This window comes from Apostichopus japonicus, chromosome 15 (assembly GCF_037975245.1).
Source record: "Apostichopus japonicus isolate 1M-3 chromosome 15, ASM3797524v1, whole genome shotgun sequence".
NCBI classification, from domain to species: domain Eukaryota; kingdom Metazoa; phylum Echinodermata; class Holothuroidea; order Aspidochirotida; family Stichopodidae; genus Apostichopus; species Apostichopus japonicus.
In genome coordinates, this window is record NC_092575.1 from 10,164,199 (window position 1) to 10,176,092 (window position 11,894).

Here is an 11,894-nt window from a genome sequence, read left to right on the forward strand (position 1 = left end):
TTGCTTGTTTTTAAGTGCTAATGAGTTGCTTCATTACTTTGGCCATACAAATACAATAGCCATATCTACATGTAATAACATACTGATTGTAAACCTAAACATTAATGTATAAAGATGATGTCATCAGTTTGGCTCTAAATTGTAGCACTCTAAAATAACTAAAAACAAATGAACCAGGCCGCCACTGTAAGTGCTGACGTTCATGATTATTTCCAGACATTTGGTGGGGGTGGGGGTTGGGGGTAAATAAGGTTAATTATTCAATGTCTCACTATGGTAAGGTGTTACAATGTGTCTTTTTTTTCTCTCTTTCTTTTTCTGGTATATCGACGTCCGTCTGTTTTTATTCTTTGCTTCGGGACATCGTCTAATCCGGTACCATTGTTATCTAATCCTGTACCATTGTTACAGTAAATAAGTACATTGTATATAGAAGTGCTAAATATCGATCGCTAAACCCATAGACACTGCAAGATTAACAATGAAGATGCAACAGGCATGACCGCGACCTGGAAAGTAATGAAGGAGAGTTTACAGCTTTGTATTTTATGCCAGTTTGATAAGTTCATGGTACTAATAGTATCGCAGTTGAAGGTAACTTGGAATCTTTGCAAACTAGCGTATATATAGCGAAGGCAACTCACATACGATCATACATGAACACAAACATTTACCGAGGCGAATGTTCTCAATAATACATTGAAGTCTGTAGGCCTATATGGTTGTCAGACGTGGATTAGTTTGGATTACGGTACTAAGGATGATGAATGAGTTGCTGCTATCAAGTTAGCTCGATCTGTTTATGTTTGACTGATATAGTGGTTATATATATCGTTTGTTTGTTTTCTCATGCGAACACGTTGAACATTTCAGGCCAATAGTGTGCACAACATTCAATTATCTCTCTATACGACTGTTTACCGTTGTACTTTGTTTAGCCTCGTGAATAACTTATGAGGGTTTCGGATGGAATTACAGATTGGAATCACTGTGTACTTCTTCAACATGTTTGGTGAGTAAACAATGCATAATATATTTTGATTGTCTTTTACAAATTAAGGTATAGATCCTAGCTAGTGTCATATTCAGTTTGTAGACATAATAGGTAAAAACAATGTTAGAAGCAACTATAAACAAAACATATGACGGTTGGAGGTTTATTTGATGGACAACGGTGACAATTTAGTTTAATCTAAGGGTGAAAAGTGCCAATTTGCATGTGACAGTACCTAATTATGTTTATTTCCCTACTTTAGCAACTATGTTTATTTTCCCTACTTTAGTTATACTTAATAATAAGTGTATAGATTACCGGTAACATGAGCGATATCATTCAGACATATATACGTTGTTTTATAATTATACGTCATGCATCCAAAGTAACAACATCACGATCGGATTCGGTTTGCTTCAGTGAACAGTATAATTACAAGTATTATTGCATTACTCATCATAGCACTTATGTAATCCCCTATGTCGGTTGTAATACACTGCAGTCACGTGACAAGTACTGAGCTTCCAGTGAAATTTTTCTTTCTGTTTTGAACTAGCCTATGTGGGGTTTTCTTTTCATTTTTTAAAAAATAACCGATGGAATGTGTACCTCAGTCATATATTTGAATGCAAATATGTAATCTACTGTTTGATCGAGTGGTGCTAAATAAACTAGGCTGGTCGTCATGTCAACCAGCCTATGTCAAATGTTTATTTTAAATTTTACACGAGATAACATTCTCGCAACAAAAAATGAAACTTCATCTCACAATTCCCATGATCTTCTTCAGGTTTTCTGTGAAACCATTTTTCGTCTTTAAAGTAGGTCGCCCAGGGAAAAAAATAAATTAAATATGTTTTAATTTAATATCGGAACATATGATCGAATAGACAGATCTCTCAACCACTAAAATCTAAATAATTTTAATTTGAAACTGTAACTTGACGTGTAAATCAATTTGATAAATTGATCGAAAGACGTTTCAAACATGTCGCTTGGGCCCATATATGTAATCAATGTTTAATTTCGCATCATTTTAAATAAAATAACCGTTCATTCTTTTTTATCATATGAAGTTCGCTCTAAAAACTGAAGCATACATTCTCCCTTATACATGCAGACGAACAGACGGACGAACAGACAAAGACCCACCAGGAACAAAATTAACCAAACGTGCAGTGAGATACAGAATATCGACTTCAAGCCGTCACCATAGAAACCGATGAAATTAATCGATTATATCCTGAGAAAGAAGATATTCCACTAATTTTCTTCCATGAAAGTTACAGTTTTATACGATACCGTATATGATTATTTTTTTTTATGTGTGTGCAGTGTACAGCGATGTATCAATTGTACCAATGAGGCTGCAGCAGAAAGTTTTAAGCATTACATACTGTAATGTTGTATCATGAGTTCAAGGCAATATATAGCCTATCAAGTTAGACTGAGCGTGGAAAATCAAGCCTAAACCGAGCTCTCGAATTAGAATGGATGAATGTTCCTTTTCAACGGTGTACAATAAGAAAGCGTTACAAAATTATCATACTAAGTGCCAATGTGAAGAGAACGTGATATCTCCACGGAAACCTCACCTTGGAGGAACATTTAAGTACAAAGATGACGTAATGGTGACGTCACCAAATTTTGAACTATCGCAATGGATTCATACTGATAAACCACAAACTATACGATCTATCACGAGAAATAAGCCACGTTCTAGGCAAGAAAGTAGACGAACAAAAATAAACGAAAGGTTTAAAAGTTGCTCTAATCATAAGACATTTATGGAGGAATATCGAACGCAACATGCGAAGACACTTCTTAATGGAAGTTCTGGGGAAACTGAAGGTGAAGTCACACTGGGAGTGAATGTTCCTGATCCCTATGTCTTTAGGACTGAACACTTCAGGTAAGACTCTTCATGAATTATACTGAATATTTATGGAGGGACTTTGATTACAACATTATGCTGCATGACCTTACACCATTTAAACAACCCCACTCCCCCACTGATTTCGTAACTTTCCGAGGGCGCTATAGCAGCTAAAGAAGTTTTCATCTGGCATATCCTAAACAGCAAGTGATAACCAGGGAATTGCTATAACTATACGATGGCCTGATGATTGGTTTGAAATATCATATGGTACTTACACATTTCCATTGCATGACCGTATAGGTATGTGAACTATAAATGCAGTCATTGGTTAAAACGTCTTCAATATCATGAAGCAGACTTTTTATGAACATTGGGGCAAATGTTAACATAACTCATGTTAACCAATGTGTCAGCTTTCACTGCACGAATACATTGCTGTGCCAGGTACATAAATTAAAGGGTGTTTAGTCTTCAATTTTTTGCTGTTTGTAGGTCTACACTATCTATCGGTTTTCAAACAAAGAACAAAATCAAGCCATCCAAATAAAATAGAATTTGAAGACAAAAATGTATAATGTGATACATATCTGGTGGAGTGGTGGAAATAGGAAATACCACTATCGCGCACTTAACTTTTTAGGGGACCCCAAAGCTTTTCCAGGGGCAGGCATAATCTATTTTCCTTGGTGGTAGAGGACTCATTTTGGGGACCTATGCCCCCCCCCCCCTCGTGGCTAAGCCACATGCAGATCGATGAGCTCGGACTGAAAGGCAAAACTCATGTATTACTTATTGATGGTATTAACTTTCTTCCCTTAATAATATGTCTACAATTTAATTTTATCTTTACTCATTTTCAGAGTTTTGTGCAATCAAGTCTTAAGTGAACTTCACAACTCAAAAAGAGACAATACTACCAGGTAAGGATAGAGCGATCTCACAATCAAATTACCTGTTGTATATAGTCTTGATATTTCAAATATTCCAAGGGAAAATACAACGCGTTACAATAATGTTCAGCCATTCTGGTTTTTAGTATATGTTCAGCTTGAATACATATGTTAATAAATCTATGGAAGGCATCTTTAAGGTTAGTGGCGAGGCCTGTATATGCATACATGTTAAGTTTAATTAGTCATTGCTCTAAGTGTAATAACTTTTAATGAAAACATGAACAACAGATAACATTCAACACCATTTATTCTTGGCAAATTTGTAATGCATTGTAAACATGTTATTTTGAAACCAGAAAAAGCAAGCTTAATTATTCTATGAATTTACATCTGAGGAACTGGCCTACGGATATAATGAACTGGGTGTTAGACTTATGGTCCAGTCGCATTAATTTGAGGATCATCATATATTAAATGGGCCATTTCTGCATGAAGAGTGGTAAAAATACAACCTGCCCTGATAGGAGTTTTATATTTATTTTTTAGGACGAGTTGATGGGGGAGGGGGAGGGGTGGGGTAAGGTGCATGGGGTCGGGGATTTAAGTCATCTTTTAATTACAATTGTGTTGTGTATAAGCGCTATGTACGTATATGCCAGAAGTGGGTGGTAAGTATAGTCATGTAGGCAGTTCCCGCAGCAATATATTTCTTTCCAACGGGAGCACTGGGAAAATAGATACCTTAGAGGTCCTGGAAAACATATGGGATGAAGTATGAAGGGGATCCAGGGCTGGAGTATGACTTGTGGGGTCATATGCGTAGGAGCCCAATTTGATTTGGGGGGCTGTAACGACTTGCCCGACAAAATTAACCGCGCGTTCAACTTGTTAATGTGCATATCATCATAGGCATGCATCGGTTATTACATCGCGTGCCAATAACTTTAACATACATTATTGTTTGCCGTGTTAAAACCCTTTCATATTGGGTATAGTTATTGGGGATCGCCAAGTCGTCACAATGATAATAATAATATCAGTTCTCAGCATATTGCCCGAATATTCACCAAAAAAAATTGTTTGAGGGGGGGGGGCCTGCAGCCCCCGGCCCAGCCTCCTACGCCTATGTGTGGGGTTCAATGCCAGCGCATACCACGTTTCCGCACTTTCCAGCCTCACACAAAACATCAATAGGCCTATGCTTCAACGACCCCACGGTCATCTCCTAATTGTTATAGATCCTGAATGATCAACTTCTGACCCTACCATGAAGTCGATGTCGGGTCGCGAAAACTCAACCCCCACTGATCCCACCTTCAATAAAGGTGACCATGTTTGCAGACGTCCCCGATTACCCGGGACAGTCCCGGATTTATAATGTACCGTCTCCTGAGTAAACTGTCTCCGGGCGGAAAGGTTCACGGATTTTATTACGGTAATATTCAAGAGTTGGTAAAACGGCAATTTTCACCAGCTGTTCGTAAGAAACACGTTTATGTTTAGTAATCATGCACACTATATCATGTATGACTTAATTAATTATTATAATTTGTTTTATTACATTTTTGGAATTGGAAATTCTTCGCCCTAAACAGAACTTTCAGGATGAGCAGCTAGGTTAAGGTGGCCATATTTGCCTGACTGGGATCAGGGACATTTATTGTGTGACTGATATGGGGGAGGGGTCTAAGGGGAGCAAGGGCGCAGGAACCGGGGGCTGGGGGCGCCAGCCCCCCCCCCCCCCCCCCCAGTGAAAAATGTGGAGGGCGGAAGTATCATTCCGCCCCCGGTTCGCAAGTCAGAAAACCCCTTTTTCATTTCCAAATGAGAAAAAAAAATCTCATTTGGAACACCAAATTGCATCTAAGGCCAGGTGAAAATACAAAATTAAGTTAACAAAATGGAGTGGGTGTTGAAGTGTGCTATATCGCACCAAATTGCATCTAAGGCCACCTAGAATACAAATAGTTCCAAAGGGGAGGGACACCCCCTCCCCTTAGACCCCTCCCCCAGGCCGGCCATCAGTCTTCAGCCCCCCACTCAAAAGTACCTTCCTACGCCACTGAAGGGGAGGGGGTGTCCCTCTCCGCTTTGGAAAATTTCCAAGTGCCTAAGGTACTTAGATGTAAAATGGTGATACTTAGAAGCACTTTTTAAATCAATTTTATTTTTTAACAGTTTTTCTTAGATGAAATTTACTTACTTTACGAAAGAGTGCTAGGCTAGATCGATCTAGCAAATTCCACTTTACACTGGCCCACCTGAAAAAATGGTTTGTTCCGTTCTGCGACTGCACACTTGACTAAATTTTGTTTTTACAATTATTTTACTAATAATGTGGGATATTTTCGAAATTCCTGAACATTTTGACGAATCAGGGACATTTTCGGGGACACTTGTTCATCGGGGACAGCCATAGAAATTCCTTATCAATTTCTATGGGGACAGCACACTGTAATCAGGGACTGTCCCCGAAGATCGGGAACGTCTGGTCACCGGCTGCAAGGTGTAAACTTTGAACATCATATCCAACTGTTTGAAACATATAGAACCACCGAAAACTCAGAGGCCTTAAAAATGACATCCTTTTTTTGCAAGTGTATGTATTTTCGGTCCACAACCATTGATGTCACAATGAAAGGGGGCGGAGGGGGGGTCAACATCATGTCCCATTTATTGGAAAATATATGGTAATTAACGATCCTTACCACGCCACTGCACTCAACGTTATATACACTGCATGTATCAGTACATTGCGACATAAGATATCGATCGTCCGCGTATGCCTAGTTACGATCCACACACAAAGTTCATCTCGATTTTACTTGTAAGTTACCAGTCAGAAACTAGCTCATACTAGTTAATAATTATACTAAACCAGAGCTATACATACCATCTACCAAACGGAAATTTCTGGACGTGATCAACAACTCGTACTATATTTGCCCCACACAAATCGTAATTGCCTTTACGATTGGTGCATTCGAGTCCTCCCGCTTGTCAGCTGTGTGTAAAAGACAGAAATTGCCTGGTTCAATTTGTATGGTACAATACCTTCATTGTGTTGCAACCATTCATGAAAAAATGCACTAATTCTTACACAACACAAAGTCATCCTGTCAGTTTAAACACACTTTTGACAAATACGAAAATGTGTAGGCTTGCGCATTCTTTGGAAGTAGTCACCCATTGTAAGCTTGTTCATATATTAATCTGCTCACCACAATTTCTAACGTCAGGATGGCCGAGCGGTCTAAGGCGCTGCGTTCAGGTCGCAGTCTACTTATGTAGGCGTGGGTTCGAATCCCACTTCTGACACATCACCTTTTGCTTGGCTATTTCCTTTTTACCTTGTCATTGCACGGCCCTAGCACACATTTTAATGTTCAGCAATGATTAAACATCAACATTTTAGTGATCTACCAAATAGGCTATACCGATTTGAGTAGGGAGGGGTAAGGTACGTGTGGGGGTGTAGTTGCTTCGAAAATGACATGTCGTTTCCAAAATAAGAATTTAAGAAATTCGCGTAACTTGAGTTGATCTGCCATATATGGAGCATCGATTTGCTTCTCAAAGTGCCGGGGAGGGGGAGGGGTTTCATTTGAAGCCATGGGCTGAAGAAGGTATCATAAAGGGGAGGGAACCTGGCATGGTATGGGGATCTTCGTAATTTCTTCCAACAGAGATGGGATATGATTTTTTTTATGACTCCAATAACTTGGGTTCGAATTACCAAACGAGGGGGGGGGGGAGGGGGGAGGGGCGGAGGGAAAATATTAGTGTCGAACCTCGCTACCAATAGTGGAGGACATGTCCCCCTCCTCTACCAAATCGCCCAAGCTGTAATATAATTATACTGAGTAGGTAGGAGAGAGAAAAAAGGTTTCCTCATAAGAACCAAAAAAAAAAAACGAAACTATTTTCTATAGGACATTTAGGTCAAAAGCCAACGTATTCTAGTATTTTCTCAATGAAATCTTGTTTGCCATAATCTTTGTCTAAAAAAAAACACGTTAGTTTGAAAAGAAAACTCTGACACCTTGTAAACTTGATAAAATAAAAATTAAGACTTGATGAACAATCATAGTTAGCTTATGGCAGCTATGTTCTTAGAGGCCAAACGTGATCATACTTTAACAACGGTCCAAATCTTAAAATCTATAATAAATACAAAACCTCCTGATTAGCAAAGTTTGGATGAAGTTCATACTTAGCACATGGCTAAACACCTGCATAAACCTTCATGAGTTCAAGACATACATTGTTCTGTAGGATGGATTTCTTTGGAAATGAACTTGAGGTCACTAGGGGTCAAAGTCTGAAAAACTTTATAAACACGATTTATAAATTTATAGCTTTGATGGAATTCATACTTAGTGGGCACCACACAGAGCAGCAGAGCTCTACTGTTATCTGTGGAGCTCACAACTTACACTGAAGTTTCTTCTATAAAACTTGACGAGGATTCACTAAGCCTGTTGGCTTACTGCTTACATCTTGTTTAAAGGTGAAGTGAGATTTTTTTTTTTTTTTTTTTTTGGGGGGGGGGGGCAGGTCCGAGGTGCCAGACAAGAGTATAGGCTACGGCCAGTATGATGTAGGCATATGGGATTGCGTTCTTCTATTCTTTCCTAATCATAACCCAAAGAGGGACAAAATAAATTTTAGAACTGGATTTTCTTACCAATTACTCTTTTGTGTATTTTTTCCCTTTATTCACTACAGGCGGTTAACTTTCCCTGTGTCTAATAAAACCAGTCGCAGCCAAGCAGACCAGCTATTGCTGCCCTCGGCGATGCGCGGATTACGAAATAACGTATCGTCACCACAGATCCAGGCGATAGAACAGCTCTGCGCCAATATGGAGTTGTTGGCTAAAGGACTATTTAAAGAGGAACTCCCGAACCAGTACACTAGACGTGTACTCATAAAAGAGGATACGTCACTGCCTCATCTAACATCAAAATCTGCCGAAACCTTTAAAAATTCATTAGTTGTAGAACGTGATAGACTATCAACTTCGAAGTCGGCGCCTGCGAGCTTATCTTCAGCAAGAATTGCCAGTAATCAAAACTATACCAGAACGAGGTGTACCGTTAATGATAAGAAAAAGCATGTCTTATATGAAAGCAGACGAATTAGGAAGAAGAAATTACAGAGCGAAATTAACTTAGTCAACAGACCAGTGACCTGTGGATATGAAATAATGAATGAAAGAGCTGAAGAAAATAGACTGAATCACATTCAACTGACTGGAAAATCTGCAAGGAAAAGAAAAAAAATATCATTAAAACTATGATGCCTTTCAAAATCACAAGTGTAAGTTTGATTAAAACAGCCCGAGTGAAAATTACTATGATACACTTTACGTTATTTGGATAACAATCAATTCTCCTTTTCCCCACTGCTAACAACCTAAAGTAAATATCGCACTTTGTAACAGAGTTCAGACCATGAAGGTGTTTATATCTTCCTAATAATCAATGCTTTTATATCTACCTATACACATCCGGTATTTGTTTATATACGAGGCTGTGTGAAGACCAAAGGCAGTGTTTCCCATTGCAGTAACATTCAGTGCACAGGAATGTTGGAGATTTAATGCACCTTGCGGTAGCAATCATCTATTGCAATGAGGTATCATATAGGATGTTATCAGACGCAGCTTCATCGAATCTAAATATAGTCTGTGAATTAAAGCAGCTATTCAAGTTGCAATGATTCTGTTCAATTTATGGTACTAATCGATCCCTTTTAAAGAGACACAAAAATCATTATTGATCTATCTGATAGAGATAACTATCATGAACAGCTTCCGCCTCACAGCTGAGAAATACCTTATTCCATTGTGTGAGATATCATAGATTTAATGTGTCATCACACGCAAGGCTGAAGACTTGATCAAGTCTTTTCAGATACGACTATTAACCTAGCATATCTCCCAAACAGAGCAAGATTTTTTAAAGCTGTTTGGAGTTATCCTTCACTAATATCTCTGTCACCCAGTCAGTCTAGGCTAAAGATGATGGTTTTGCCCCCCCCCCCCTTTAAGTCTGTTATCATAACCTACAACGTTTCTGTTTTACCTATGAAGTCAAATATCGAGAAAGTATTGATCGTTATATATGTGAAAGTATCTGGGTGATACTTTTCTTGAAATCATCACTTCTTCTCCAATTAACTATTTGAAACATCGAAAGAAAGTAGACTTTGTCTAATTGATATTCAAGAATTTAGCTGAGACACCCCCCCCCCCCCCTCAACACACACACAACATGCTGGTCATTGTTCTTTGGAGAGATAACTGGAGAATATTATGAGTGATGAAACAAGAGTGGAGGGGGGTGGGGGGGAGTAAGATTTTTTTAGGTTGGAGGTTGAAGCCGACTATCGCTGGCACATGCCATTGGTGCTGAGTGTTTCGTTCAGCATTTTGTCGTAATAAACTGGAGGACAACAAAAGGAGCTGTTAATTTCATTTACAGCAGGATTCAGCATATGAATCCCCATTCCACTGATCTGCATTATTCATATCATTTTGTGTAATAAGCCACATTGGTGTCCTTTATTTCATTCAGAGGTCCCTCATTGTGAGAAATTTGGAAAACAAAAGTTGCATTTTCCAATTTCGACAGACCTAAGAGAACTAACAATAGAGTAAAATACTGTAATATTTGGCCTGAACTGCTGTTAATAAGTTGCTATTATTGGCAAAACTTTCTGTATTTTGTTTCAGATCATGTTCTTGTTTGATAATTACACAGCTGTATTCACTTCTTAGGGTGATTCTTGAACCTGATTCTTCTTGCTTTTAACATTGACTGATTGATGATATAAACAGAAATGCCTCTTCCCAACAAAATTACTATAATGTTAACAAATATGACTAATAATATGTTTACCTTGCAGATGAATTTTTATTTATTGAAATTGATTTTTGTTTATGAGGTCAATACTTACAAACATGATTTTAATTGCAATATATAAAATAAGCATAAACAATTAAAAATGAGTACTAAAACATCTGAAAAGCCAGTATACAGGGTAAACCAGCCTCAGGATGTTGGTATGATATTCAATTGGTTTTTAATGCCCTTAGATCTTCAAGATAAGATTAGAACATTTAAACTGATTTCACACTGGGTAATAAGTTGGAGGGAAAAATGCCCTGATTCCATTAAAACAGTAATAATGGCATTTTTGTTAGCACATTTGCAGTCACATACGTGGTCTTATCCTATACCTTGCTGTATCTTATAGTTAACCTTTCTAAAACGTTCAATAACAACAGATACCTAAAACGATTTCCCGATGGATTTTGACACCATCGTACAACAAAGCCTAATGATGTTGCAGAAATTCTACAGGAGCTCTATTTATATGTTACCTATTTTATTGTAAGTGTTAAGACCACTCCAACCACACATTGTTTTTATTGATATTAACAATCATAATGATTTATTCTCTATGACTAAAGGAAATGACCTGTTTTCTGTTAATCATATTTAATGATCAATAAAATCATAATATTAATAAGATGTTGATAAGCCATTTCTAAGTTCTGAAGTCGTCAGTCTCCACCCTCCACTCTGTTGTGTATGTTTATAATTCATAACATTAACAATGTTGAGATATGGTCAACATATACTAAACATACTTATTTCATAACAGTTGTTCTGGAAAATTGTAACCTAATTTTGACATCTCCATTAATTTACTATGATGGTCAGGAACAATAAGTAATTTTGATATCTCAATTCATTTGCAAAGAACAGTCAAGCAAACTAACTAATTTTGATATTTTAGTTAACTTTCTAGTAACAGTCAGGCACAATATCTAATTTTGATTATTTCCATAAATTTACTATAAACAGACAGGTAAAATACCTAACTCAGATATCTTAATTAATTTTTTTAATTAATTAATAAATGTACAGCTGGTCATAACAAAGTAATTGTCTACATGCAACAATTACTCAATGGTCAGCTATTTGGGTTCTTAATTCTACTATTGTATGATATCCATCATACTTTTGACTATGTCAGCTAAAAATAATGCTTGGAAAAATTTGTAACAACTTCAATCAAAAATTTAATGTTGATCCAGATTATTAATTTTTTAATA

General features: G+C 37.5%; 1 protein-coding gene and 1 non-coding gene across 2 annotated transcripts; both read left to right on the top strand.

Annotated features, from left to right (window-relative positions):
• The first annotated feature begins 254 nt into the window (after positions 1-254).
• On the top strand, positions 255-11,893 carry LOC139981035 (uncharacterized). Its single transcript, XM_071993141.1, has 4 exons — positions 255-1,012; positions 2,115-2,906; positions 3,734-3,793; positions 8,495-11,893. The coding sequence occupies exons 2-4, from the start codon at positions 2,485-2,487 to the stop codon at positions 9,066-9,068; spliced, it is 1,056 nt and encodes a 351-aa protein (XP_071849242.1). The 5' UTR covers positions 255-1,012; positions 2,115-2,484; the 3' UTR covers positions 9,069-11,893.
• Trnal-cag (transfer RNA leucine (anticodon CAG)) lies at positions 7,001-7,084 on the top strand. The gene has a single exon. It is a non-coding gene; the product is annotated as a tRNA-Leu (tRNA).
• Position 11,894: the final 1 nt, after the last annotated feature.